General features: G+C 34.8%; 1 protein-coding gene across 6 annotated transcripts in view; it reads right to left on the bottom strand.

The window, feature by feature from the left end:
- The window catches only part of UTRN (utrophin), a 489,639-nt gene that overhangs the window by 284,436 nt on the left and 191,416 nt on the right, over positions 1 to 13,787 (bottom strand). For all 6 annotated transcript variants that reach the window (XM_032873101.1, XM_032873103.1, XM_032873100.1 and 3 more), the window contains 6 exons: positions 12,922 to 13,092; positions 7,610 to 7,789; positions 5,196 to 5,324; positions 4,722 to 4,892; positions 1,953 to 2,114; positions 1,384 to 1,521 (listed from right to left, as the gene is read on the bottom strand). In XM_032873101.1, the coding sequence (XP_032728992.1) occupies positions 1,384 to 1,521; positions 1,953 to 2,114; positions 4,722 to 4,892; positions 5,196 to 5,324; positions 7,610 to 7,789; positions 12,922 to 13,092 (951 nt within the window). The remainder of the gene's footprint in view (positions 1 to 1,383; positions 1,522 to 1,952; positions 2,115 to 4,721; positions 4,893 to 5,195; positions 5,325 to 7,609; positions 7,790 to 12,921; positions 13,093 to 13,787) is intronic.

The raw sequence follows: 13,787 nt of genomic DNA, 5'->3' as shown, positions 1-13,787 counted from the left end.
GTTCTAGGAAAGTAAGATACTTTCAAAAGTTATAATAAGGCAAAGAACTATAATATCATCTGAAAAAATCTTAGGAGTAAAAATGGAGCCAAGTCTTAAAAGATAACACATTTTTCAGGTAAAATGAGATAAAACCCATACCAAGGAGTTAAAAATAAAATTAGCAAGATCCCAAAGGTGTAAAGGCACCGGTGTGTTTGGGAAAATGTGCAGAAAACCGGCAGAACTATATGCCTGGTTAAGAGCCAGTGAATCAAAGTGGTAGCTGGAGGCCAGATAGAAGCCTTAGTGTATCATTATAGTGATGAACCTTGCACTTAAAGCTTTCTCTGTATTTTGCAATATTTTCCTGCATACTTTCTTAGATAAAGGAATGTCATGACCAGCTATAACTTTGAGGGGAATAATTTTGAGAACTAAATGGAGGATGGGCTAGCATTAAGAAAGACTGGACATTTAAAAAAAAAAATCAGCTTAAGACATATTACACTGACTAACAGGAGCAAATCTTAAGTGTGAATTACAGAAAGGATAGTAGACTAAGAGAAATTCCATCCTTTCCCCAGGGTCATAAGGCAAGTAACTGGTAGAACTGTGTCTAACTTTAGGTTCAGATATGTCATGCTTCCATTCAGAAGACATGGTTTTAATACTTACTTGATGTGGTGTAAGGAACAAGAAATGGTTGAGAAGATTTTGAGGTTTCTACTTTGACAATAGGTAGTTTTTAAGAAAATAAAGATGGGGAATAAATTAGGAAACATGGATTGGAAGGGGAAGGGAGAGGACGAGTTTAGCTTGGGACATGTCATAAGGCTGCAGCACATACAGATAGAGACATCTAACAGGCAGCAAGCTCAGAGAGTAGAATCTTCCACTAGATTCAGCGTCATCAACTAAAAATGGTTCTTAGAAGGATTACCTAAGAACAGACTTGGAGAGAACACCAGCACACTTAGAGTGCGGTTGAGATGATGGCCATTGAAAAGGGAGCTGGTAGTGAATCTTTTTCTAGAACGCAAATCATAATTTATCAATTCACAAATCTAGTTATTTGTAAACTAAAATTTTTTGAGGTGATTAAGACCTCCACATATGAAACACAGAACTGAAGGAGGAAGTCACTTCTAAAAAGAACAGATATCTTTTAGATTTAAGACATTATTAGAAGTCCAAAAGAGATCCCAATAATAAGATTTTGTTTCTATTTCCTTTGAGTCCTGTCCCATCTGAAAATATGTTATTTAGTAGTGCATACCAGAAAGGATAAAGAGATACTATCCATCTGTTTTTTAAGGTATCCACGAATGCAACATCGAATATCTGAATGGCAAGAGCTAAATAAGTTATTTAAGGAAAACAGAGTCTCTCCCAAGATAATACCTTAGTTTTATTGTATCTTGTGCGCAAAAGTAGTAACTGCAAACGGATCTTTTCTTTTTTATTATCCTCCATAGGTTGATGTAACATTTGTTCACCTCTTTGTAGAACTTCCTCAATCTGGGCTCTCTCCTCATCCACCTGAAGTTTAATAGGAAAAATAGTTTATTCAAAAGAAAAATGCATATAGCATCACTTACTTAACAGTTCCCAAGCAGAACCAACCTACAAAGTATGAGATCAGTCAAGATCTGTTCACCTGAATGATAAGTAACAAAAATTCATTTTTTTTAAGTATTTCACATCTGAAATTAAAATATCTCATAAAGAATATTAGTTTAGAGGAAGTTAGAGAACACTGAAACACTACCTTTAGTCAAAAAGTGTGTCTATTTTTTTAAGCATTATGTAAAGCACTTGGCAAATCTTACAATGACACTCAGCAGAAAATCACGTATGGGTCTATTCTTTGGCATGACTTGGCAGACTCTTTCAGTAAACATCACTGATGTAAAAATATAATTAACAGAACAGTAAGAACACCATGGTTTTGAAAATCTCCTTGAACCAACCTTTTCATCTTCATCACTGAATTCCAAGTGTTTTTCCACAACTTTTAACATATTCTCTATGTCACTTTCTAATTTTTCCAGGTCAGAGAAAAGTACATCAGCTTCAAATGCTTCAGTGGTGACCAGATGTTGGTAGGATAATGGTTCCTGGCCAATTAGCAACTGCAGAAGGAAAAATGTTCTTTGAAAAGATAGTCTTTTTTTTCTTTTTAAAAGATTTTTATTTATTCATTTGACAGAGAGAGAGAGAGAGAGAGAGAGAGGGAGGGAGGGAGAGACCAAGCATAAGCAGGGGGAATGGCAGGAGGGGGAGAAGCAGGCTCCCTGCTCAGCAAGGAGCCTGATGTGGGGCTCGATCCCAGGACATGGGATCATGACCTGAGCCTAAGGCAGATGCTTAACCGACTGAGCCACCCAGTTGCCCCTGAAAAAATACATTCTTAACCAGACCTGCCATCATTAATCAGGGGAATGGCATGTCAAGAGGGGAGCTAGCATTTATTTGAATTGACTTTAATTTCATTCATTCATAAAGTAATGATTTTATCTAGTTGGGCTTCTCTGAGTTACCCCTTCTTTCTAAACTCCAGCCAGAGATGTGAGCTAGTGGGCAAATAAATGAGGCCCCCTGCAGTGCTGTGGGAGGATTCTGAGATCACTTATGAGCACAGCAAGAAATAGGGCCAAGATCCAAAAGCCATCCCTGCAAGGACCACGGAAAGAAGAAAGGCCACCACCAAGTACAGGTACATCCCACAGAATGTCTCCTGTAGAATCCCCTTTGGATTTTGATACCCAAAATCTGAAAAAGTACATCTTTCTCAATGCAGTATTTTCAGACAATATCATTACAGAAAGACTTCATATTTATATAACTAAACTCAACATGACAACTTTAATAAAACTAATGCACAGGAAAATAAGGTGTTGGCTGAGCATGGGGAAACGAGCACTCTCCGATTACAGAAGTAAAAATTGGCACAAACTTTTTGTAGGACTCTTTGGAAAATCTATTTAATAGTATTTATACACACAACTGCTACAATTTCAAGGAATTCAAAGAATTGACCCTAAAGGGCACACTAACAAATGAGCAAAAAGACATGCATAAAAGAATTCTGACAATTTGATATTTATAAAAGGACACTAAAAGTGTAAAACTGACTTAACAAAAGTGTAATAGATCATATAATGTAACACCCCATAGCTGTTGAAAACCATGTCAAAGGAGAATAAACAAAACAATATAAAATTTTTAATATTTTAATATCACAGAGATATGAGTAAGAGTAGACATGCATGCCAAAATGTTAATAGAAGTTATTTATGGGGACAATAATAATTTTGCTTCTTTGTACTTCCTCTCACTCTTCCCTATGTCTTATGCCTTACTCTTTTAAACCAGGAAAATGCTCCTATATAACTTTTGAAAAATACAAATGAACTTGAGTCAGAGACTAGGGAAATAAGGCCAAAGCTAAGAAAGACAAAAGTTAAAGCAAGTTCTTTGTTTTCCTTAAGTTGTAAATAATCGAAGTATATTTGTGAGCTAAGAAAGATAATTTGGCCTAATATGTCAGCTATTTCAAATTAAAGCTGACTTAGATAATGTTTACCTCTTGCAAAAAAGAGGGTCCTTCCTCTTAGATAATTTCCACAAACAACTTTCAGAAGGTAGAATTAACCAAATACTCAAAACCCATGGGCCCAGCTGGGATCCTGAAAACCTCATAATCCTGTCAGAATGAACACCTAGTTTGAATGACCCCCAAAATCAACTATGCTGCTTTGTTTTTTGCCTAGCAAACCATCGAAATGTTCCCATCTTTTCAATTTCACATTTACTGAGCACTTGCCACACTCCAGGCCTTGAGAACACTACAGTAAAATGCCTCCTTTCCTCCCCCTCAGGAAACAAGGGAAAGAAGAAAGAGAATTAGTAAGATAGACACAGAGAGAAACATTATCATACAGAAGCATAAGGAAAAGCTTTTTTAAGGAAAACTCTTATTTATTATCCTCTTATTTAAATTTATAAAGTGCTTTTTCAAATTTATAACAGCAGATAGTAGCTTTTCTGCATTAGGTCTAAATTGTGAAATTTCTCGTAACTTTTAGTTGCAAACAAGTAAAAAACCAGTTCACAAGCATGTAGTATGCACAAATTTATAAAGTTTGACTATAAAATAATGGATTTAATATTCATGCCTAGCTTGAGAATGAGTCTTAATTTTTTTTTTAAGATTTATATATCTATTTATTTATTTGGGAGGGGGGAGAGAGGGAGGGTAGGGAGAGAGAGGAAAGAGGGAGAGAGAAACATAAGCAGCCTGTGCTGGGTGGAGAGCCCAAAGTGGGGTTCAATCTCACAACCCCGAAATCATGATCTGAGCAGAAACCAGGAGTCAGTCACTTAACAACTGAGCCCCCCCCCCCCAGGCTCCCCTGCCCTTTTTGTACTTATTTATTTGAGAGAGAGAGAAGAGAACGCTAGAGCAGGCACGGTAGGGAGGGGCAGATGGGAGTCTTATTTTATAGCCAATTTTAACTTCTGATTGAGACTCTGAACACTTCTCTCAAATGGTTTCTTCAATATTATTTCCTTCATAGGCAAAATCACAAATAAATAAGGACCGATGCTCCATTCAAAGAAAAAGTGATTAAAATCACCTTAATTCAAAATTCTTTGATTTTTTACCATACAATCACCTATCACGGAGATACATGCCCACAGGAAAAGTAGTCTTTAATTGAAATATAATTACTCACCTTGGCACTCCTGATATGTTGAGACACCTTTTCAAAGTTTCTATTCAGTTCAGCTAATTTTGGTTCTACAAGTTCCCTGCTTGAACCTCCACGGGCATTCATCAAAACAACGGCTTGATCCCGGACATTTTCAACTTGGAGGTTGGCATCATCTAGCTCAGATATTAAACGCTAATTGCAAGAAACACAAAATTATCATATAAGAAAAATCAAAACCAAACATGGGGTGTGATGCTAACTCGAATTAAAGGTAGTTTAAGTGCATTTCTTGAATCCCTGGAAAAGATTTTAGAGTAATCAATTTAATGAAGAGCTATTCCTGTAGGACTCAGATGAGACCTCAGTTTCTCCCACCAAAATAAAAACTAATCTACTGTGAGGGAAGAATGAAGGCACAAGGAACTTGGGGCACTAGAGAAAAGACACCAAAACCCTCCACTCCCACAAACATTACTGATGCTCTATGCTTAGTACCTTCACAATTTCTTCCCGTTTACTAGCTGGTTTTTTTTCAATCTCATCCAACAGAGCTTCAGCTTGATAAAGCCATGTACTTATGTGAGCAACATTTCCGTCAAATATTTCTAACTGGTTCTGATGGTTCTAGAAAAGAATTAATGAAACGATGATGTAATCATGTGCAATATTTAAGACAATAATCTTCGATGACATTTAAAAGATCTATGAAAAGTCAAATGTACGCTGAGTTTCAAGATAGCTTTCCATCTTTCTGCAAAGCTCTTTCCCAGTGAATAAATCTCATTCCTAAAAATGCATGGTTATGTACTTTTTAAATTTACTTGATTTAGACCTCAATACAGTAAAAAGTTAAAGGAGGATAAAAGGTGAAACTTCCTTTTTCAGTTTCATTTTGCCTCCCTTACTCTTCATTTTTATAAGTAATTTCATTTACCCTCCTTGATCATATTTTTAAAAAACTCACTTAAAAAGTAATAATATAAAGGAACGATTAAAATATGGGTTGAGTAAGCATCTGCCTGCTCAGTGGACTGAGCGACTGGCAGTTCTGCTGCTTGTCAGCTCAGTGCCAGCAGCACTTAGAAGTACAGCCGGCACAGACCTCACTAACATTTCCTGAAGGAGGACAGAAAATGTAATTGAGAGAATAAATGTGAAAACCAGAAGAAAATGGTTAAACCGAATCAAACAAAGCAAAATAGCTGAAATGAAGGCAAGAATTTAGGTCTTGATCAAAAAGAGTAGGGAAGCCTTTGGATGAAATTAACAACTTCTAAGAACTTTATTTTATAGGATAAAGGAAACTGGGAAAAAACCTTTCAAGTAATTATATAACAAGAAAACAAATTATTAATCCATAATATGGAAGATAGTTAAAAAAAAAAAAAAAGAAAATTGAGAACTCATAAATGAGAAAATCTTGGCCAAGTGATCTAGGTTCTAAGAAAGAACAAGAACTGATGACCACCAGACTTATTTAATGTTAATATTCTAAGGGCACCTGGGTCAGTCAGTTAAGCGTCTGCTGGTGGGTGGCTCAGGTCATGATCACAGGGTTCTTGGATGGAGCCCCAGCTCTGGCTTCCTGCTTAGCGTGGAGTCTGCCTCTCACTTTCTCCCTGCCCCTCTGCCTCATTCATGTTCTCTCCTTCTTTCTCTCTCAAATAAATAAAATCTTTTTAAAAAGTGTTCTAATAGGACTATAAAGGTATTATTTGAAAGGAGAATTTGGAAGGTACAGACTAAAGAATATAGAAGTAAAAGGTGTGAGACTGTAGAATACAGTTAGTTACAGTAAAAATGAATATATAAAATATTTAATGAACATATTTTATGAGCCAAGAATTTCATATTCTTTATTTACCATTCAACAACTTTGTGAGATATGTTCTTTTATTCTGATTTTATAGACAGGGAAATTAAGATGTAATAGTATTTAAGTAATTTACCCAAGTTTTCAGGTAATAAGTTGCAAATGAACTCTGGATAAAAAGCTGACAGATCAAGATATGAGCCATAAGTTTCAATGCCCTACACATTCTGACTGATTTCAGTAAATGTTCCAAAGTACAATAATTTATTTTTCTCTGTCTCTATTTATTACCCAGTCATTCTATGAGTTTGGAAAAAGTCCTTAGATCTATCAAAACAAAATAATAATTTATAAATAAACACCCTCTACAGGAAGAGAAAAGGAGGTTGCCATATATTCATTGTTAGTATAAGAGGGACAGAAAACCACTGTGCAATTTAAATCATCACTATTTCCATGAAATAATTAACAGTGGCATAACCAAAGACTAATAACAATAACCTTTAATAATTAGCATAAGCATCATCATGATATCTAACATTAATTATTTTAAGTATAGTTATAGAGTCAAATATCCATGTTTCATCTCACATAATAATCACAAAAACTGTACAAGGTAGAAATTACAATGCTGTCCATTTTATGTATGAGAAAATTGAGGTTTAAAGAGCATTTAAGTGACCTCACCAATGTCATCCTCCTAGTAGTCAAAATTATTACTTAGGCCATCATATGCTAGTATGCCATTATTATTAGAACATTATAAATATTATCTACATGATCATTGATTGCATAAAAATTAAATACCAATCATTAAAATATAACAAATGAGGTACGTTTACCAAGATCTTAATGTATATATTCATATGGATATCACAAATAGTCTACTACTTAATAGAGACATTTTTAACTCTTTCTAGTTACTATCTTTTCAAAAGAAAAAAATAACATGTAGGCTAATGAAATGAATTCACTTGAAGCAAAACATTATTGTGACACACAGAAAACAGGATTTATGATTCTAATCAAGGCTATATCAGCTTTTAAATAATTAAAGGAGAAAAGACTTCACTGTTAAATTCTCCCCGAAACTTACCATTAACGTACCGCACCAATCCTCCGTCCACGTGCGGACTCGGCTCCAGCCAGCGTTAAGCACACAGAGCCACTCCTCTAAAACAGGCTCACTGCCCTCAATCAAGTTCTTCAGGGCAGCACTGCTCTCAGTGATGGCATTTAAATCAGCTTTTCTCTTTTCCAGGTCCTTCAGAATATTCTAAAAAAGAAAAATACCAAGACCCACTTGATCTTTCCAAACATTATGAAAGGTTTTTGTTTTTCTTTTTGTTTCAAGATTTTATTTAAATTCAAGTTAGTTAACACATGAAAACACATAAAAACACATAAAACACACAAAAAAAACACATAAATTCAAGGTAGTTAACACATGTGTATTAGTTTCAAGGGTCAAATTCAGTGATTCAGCACTTGCAGATAACACCCAGTTTACACAACTTTAATTTTTTAAAAACTTTTCTTCTACATATGCGTAGTAGTCCATGACTCTCTTAGATAATTCACAGTATGTCAGAGGTTTCCAAAACTCCATAACCAATTCGCATGTTGAGAGTTCTTAACTTCCTAATAAAAACTAAAACATTTAATTATGCAAATACAAAAAAGTAACAAATTCGGTTGTGAAAAGGTAATCATTTCATTAATTTTTCATTAATTTTAAGTACAAATGTTACTTATTACACACAAACACCAAGTATCTTCATCATAGCTTTAGACATAACCAATTTTATGTTCAGTAACTATAACCTGGCAAAGCAGAACTATCCCAGAAGTTACAATTCTCAAAATTTTATAATGAATTTATCTCCTGGGCCATAACAGGAAACTACTGATGTGTGTTACATTTATTTGGAAGGATAACACCCTGTACTAGGTGCCTTAACATATAATCTGTTGCATTAGTATTATAAAAAATATTTCATCTTAGCTAAATCACAGGAGAAGTAGCATGTCTACGCTGTAGTCATATAGTTGCCATATGCAAAGATAATACTCTGGGTGGTATAATGATAACTTGATTTGCACATTCATACGGTTTGACCAGGCAAGACGTGTACTCAGAGAAATACAGCAAAAATGCTGGATTCCTAAATTAAAACTACAAAGTTCTAAATTCAAAAAGTAACATGAGCATATCTACCCCACTGCTATTGTACCTTTTTTAGCCAACATTTAAACAAATCATTTCCAAGAGCTCATTTATATTTAATCTCACATCATTAAATTACATTTTGGAAGGCATAAAAATTACAAATTCCCAGATGAGTCAAGGTTTAAACATTCACTTGGCCATATCAAATACTGGTATATTTATAAAGGCACTAAAATGTTTCTTCTAAATGTTCTTCTCCAGAAGGGAGTTTAAAAAAAAAAAAAAAACAAAACCCACAGCCAAGCTCTCTGCAGGAAAGACTTTCTATCTACCTTCATAGGGAATGTACTGATTGACTAGAACAGTCTTTAAGAACTATATAAAATAGGGGTGCCTGGGTGGCTTAGATGGTTAAGCATCTGCCTTCAGCTCAGGTCATGATCTCTGGTCCTGGGATCGAGCCCCACATAGGGCTCCCAGCTCAGTGGGGAGCCTGCTTCTCCCTCTGCCTCTCCCTCTGCTTGTGCTCTTTCTCTCTCTCAAATGAATAAATAAAATCTTAAAAAAAAAAAAAAAACTATATAAAATAGGGGTACCTGGGAGGCTCAGTCCATTAAACATCTGCCTTCGGCTCAAGTCATGATCCCAGGACCCTGTGATTGAGTCCTGTGTTGGACTCCTGCTCAGTAGGGAGTCTGCTTTCCTTCTCCCTCTACCCCTCCCCACTGCTTCTGGGTGCGTGTACGCGTGCGCATGCTCTCTCTCTCTCTCAAATAAATAAAGTATTTTTAAAAAGAACCATACGAAACAATTAACTACAAGTAATTAAATGTAAACAGTGCACACAACTATCTACACTAATAGACTGTATTGTAAAGAAAATGACTATATTGAAAATAATATTTAAGCTACTGAATAAAAATGCTATTAAAGTTCAGGAATGAAAATGCTATTTAAATTTTTACATTGAAAAAATTTTACATAATTTTTAAGTGCAAATACATTAAAATGTTGTGAAATATGAATGTCTCTTAAATCTGAAAACAACACTGAAAAAGTGGGTGATTATGTTTCATACTGATGTTTCATTTGATTATTCTAATGAAGAGAATGTGCTGTGAATTTGTGACTTGTATTTACCATCTTCATTATTTCAAACCTGAAATAAGATTAAATGGGAATTTTAAAATGAATAGTACCAGAAGAGACAATCTTACATTGTTTTAAAAGTCTTTACCTTAAAAAATAACCAGAATCAACTAATTGAATGGAATTGATGTGAGTACACAAACAGATGATTAAAAATTAAATATGTGAAAATCATATTGCCTATGTACAAGCTGTAATTAGTATAGAAGAGAAAAAGCATACTTTTTATATACCTATAAAAATAAAAATGTAGGAATAAACAACTTTGCATACATACATAATGTTTTTGAAGGAAAAAACCAAAGCATTATGTAGTAATATAAAAAAATTGGGGAGAAAAAGGAAATATACCATTTACTAAGAAGACTTATAACAAAGATATTGATTCTCCTCAAAACAAATTTATAAATTTATGGAAATTCAAACCAAATTTTCTAACAGAATTTTTTAAATAATTTCAGACTAGAATATTTTAAGTTTATATGAGTATACACACACACAAACACACAACAGAAACAAAAGATGGAATCTTTTAACTACATGTTGAAATATATTAGGAAGCCATATAGTTAAACAGTTGAAGAACAATTCAAAGGGTCAAATAAGTGGAAAACAGAGAAAAGCAACAGGTAAAAAGAATACATGAATTTAGCATGTCAAATCAGAAAGGAAAAAATAATTAGTAAATAGTGCTGAGATAAACGGTTAACTATTGGTCCAGAAGGATTAAAACATTAAAGGTAAAAGATGAAACTACAAAAGAGCTAGAAGAAAATGTAAGTAAAGAATTATATAACCTTGGAGTTGGACTTTCTAAGAAGCACTAAAGACAGAAACAATGAAGAAAAAGATGAATTTTATTCTTTAAAAAAATACACAATACGATGGTTTTAAAAAATACAGAACAGAAAGGAAACTTTTTTACAGAGGCAAGGAAACAAAAAAACAAAACAAAAAAGGAAAAGAAAAATGTAACAACACACTAAACATTTATTATTGGGGTAGGTAAAGAGCTCTAAATTAAAAGACCAGAATGGTCAAAACTACAAAAAGGTAGCTTCTCCTTAAGTAGGCTCCATGCCCAGTGTGGAGCCCAATGTGGGTTTGAAGTCACAACGCTGAGATCAAGACCTGAGCGGAGATCAAGAGTCAGATCCTTAATGGGCAGCCATCCCAGTGCCCCAAAAAGGCAGTTTTATAAAAAGAGCTACAGATGGCCTCCAAACTTTGGAAAATGTTGCAATTAAATAACCAAAACATGATATTTGCCTACCTTTGAACAAGTAGGAATTCTCACTCACAGCTGATGGGTATAATATTTCCACAGGGCAATTTTATAATGTGTACAAGAATTTTAAATGGATACATCCCTTGACCAATATTTTTAAGTCTAAGAATTTATCCTCAAGAAATAATCATGAATATATGCTATGATTTAGCTTCAAGTATATTCATCACAGCATTTTTTACAATAGTGGAAACTGGTAATAATTTAAATGGATATGAATAGAGGAATGGCTTAATTTTAAAAAACCAATAAAATACTACGCTTCTCCAATGTGTGATACAAAACCTCTGTAGGTAAAGAAAAATATTAAAGATAAAAGTTTTTAAGACAGGTTAAGAAACATTAGGCACAATATAATTATTTTTAAACGTTTCTGTCTGTTCATGTTTATATGTGCCTATAAAAAACAAACAAAAACAGTGTATTCTTTGAGTAGAAATGATTTTTGCTTCCGTCTTTTTTCATTACACTGTACAAATGTCATTCAATTAGCTTACATGACTTAAGTTATTAATAAGAAAATAATGGCTTTCAAAATGTATTGTAAAAGAAGATATTATTTTCTTGAAAAACTTAAAAAGAAAGTGTAATGTCTTTGCTTTGCTTTTATCAGCAAATTCCAATGTTCCCCCTTTCCTTCCTGCATCCCTTTTTCCATCTTCTTGTCATGTCACACAGTCCATGACCTAATTAAACTTTTCATGAGCTATTGTAATGCTTTATATCTTGACTTTCATTCAACTGTTACCCCTACAAAGTGTTCAAATTAAGAAATGGTTGCATCATACATGACCTCACAGCACATGCTCTCCACTTCCTACAAGCAAACACCCGTAGATGTCAACAGTGATATTTGTGGCTTTATAAAAATTTCCATCACAGTATTAGTCATTTGTATTCGGCACTTATCTGTATTATACATGCTTCTTTCTTAGGAAGTACATTTAGGGAAGAAGAATGCCTTTGCTAAAAAAAAAAAAAAAGACTTTGTGTTCCATCAATTCTTTGTCCACCTCAAAAGAATCGGCAGATCTACTCTCTAATCTCCGATGTCGAAATAAATAGAGTTACAGAAAACTCTTGGATCTTGTATTGATTTTTTTTTAATTCTGTTCCTATACTCTTTACACCAGTTCACTAGCAATATAAAGATTAGCTATGGGTATAAAAGTTATTACAGAAGAATTAATACTCGGCCCAATACTCTGTGAAAAACCAATACTCAAAAACTATCACCAGCTGTGAAGGTAGTGATTAGAATGTTTTACGTACCACACAGGCACAATGATCTATGTGAGTTTAATGGTTTTGGAATCAAGATAAAAATATTGTCTTAAATTGTTGCCTTTTATTTTTTTTTAAAGGTTGTATGTATGTATGTATGTATGTATGTATTTATTTACTTACTTATTTATTTATTTATTTATTTATTTATTTATTTGACAGACAGAGATCACAAGTAGGCAGAGAGGTAGGCAGAGAGAGAGGAAGGGAAGCAGGCTCCCTGCTGAGCAGAGAGCCCGACGCGGGGCTCCATCCCAGGACCCTGGGCTCGAGCCCAGGACCCTGGGATCATGACCTGAGCCAGAAGCAGAGGCTTTAACCCACTGAGCCACACAGGTGCCCCACATTGTTGTCTTTTAAAATAGTCTTCTTTTTTCTTAAGACAGGGAAGTGGAAAAAATAATGGAAAAAAAGAAAATGGTGTATTTAACATGAAATGGAGATAAAGGACATCCTGAACAAAATGCCATAGGAGATCCTGGCATAATATTGGCAGGTAACCCGAGTTACAACTTACTTTAGCCCAGGAGATTTCTATATCCAAGTCCCCACTCAAGCCTCCAGACGTGGATTTTTGTACCAATTCAGCTTCAGTAACAGAAAGCCATTCAGAGAGAGAAGCAGTCTCTTTCTTCATTTTCCGGGCCAACTGTGATGCTCTTTCCAGGTCCTGTTTTCCCTCTGTCACCTAAAAAGGAGAAAGAGAGAGGGAGGGAGGTAGAGCGAGGTTGAGAAGGAGAGAAGGAGGGTGAAAGGGAGGGAAGGGAAAGAGAGAGAGAGGGAGAGGAGGGAGAGAGAAAGGGAAAGGAAGAGGGAAAAGAACATGAAAAGAATAAATTCAAATAATAACTAAAGATCCGAACTATTCATACTTAACCCCCAAGACATACATAACCTTTCTCTCTCCCACCTGGAATCACTCCATTCTTGTATTTCTACAAGGGGACAATATACTACAGAGGTTAAGTGTCGAACAACCCTGGGTTACTTTCTAAGTGACCTTGGTAGAGGCATAGCCCTCAAAAGGTTGATATTTATGTATCAAATAAGAAAGATAAATACAAAGAGGGCTTGGCACAGTCCTTGTAACGAAGTTAAGGAATCAGTCAATGTTATCTTTTATCTTTTGAATGGAAGATGCCTTACAATCCTCTCAAGAAAGAATTCTGTTTAAAAAACACACACATTGGGGTGCCTGGGTGGATCAGTGGGTTAAGCCTTTGCCTTCGGCTCGGGTCATGATCTCGGGGTCCTGGGATCAAGCCCCACATCAGGTTCTCTGCTCAGCGGGAAACCTGCTTCCTCCTCTCTCCCTTTCTGCCTTTCTGCCTGCTTGTGAATTCTGTCAAATAAATAAAATCTTTAAAAAAAAAAAAAAAAAAA

This window comes from Lontra canadensis, unplaced genomic scaffold (assembly GCF_010015895.1).
Source record: "Lontra canadensis isolate GAN:19392208 unplaced genomic scaffold, GSC_riverotter_1.0 scaffold47, whole genome shotgun sequence".
Lineage (NCBI taxonomy): Eukaryota > Metazoa > Chordata > Mammalia > Carnivora > Mustelidae > Lontra > Lontra canadensis.
Note: the sequence above shows the minus strand (reverse complement) of the source record. Positions and strands in the feature narration are given on the sequence as shown.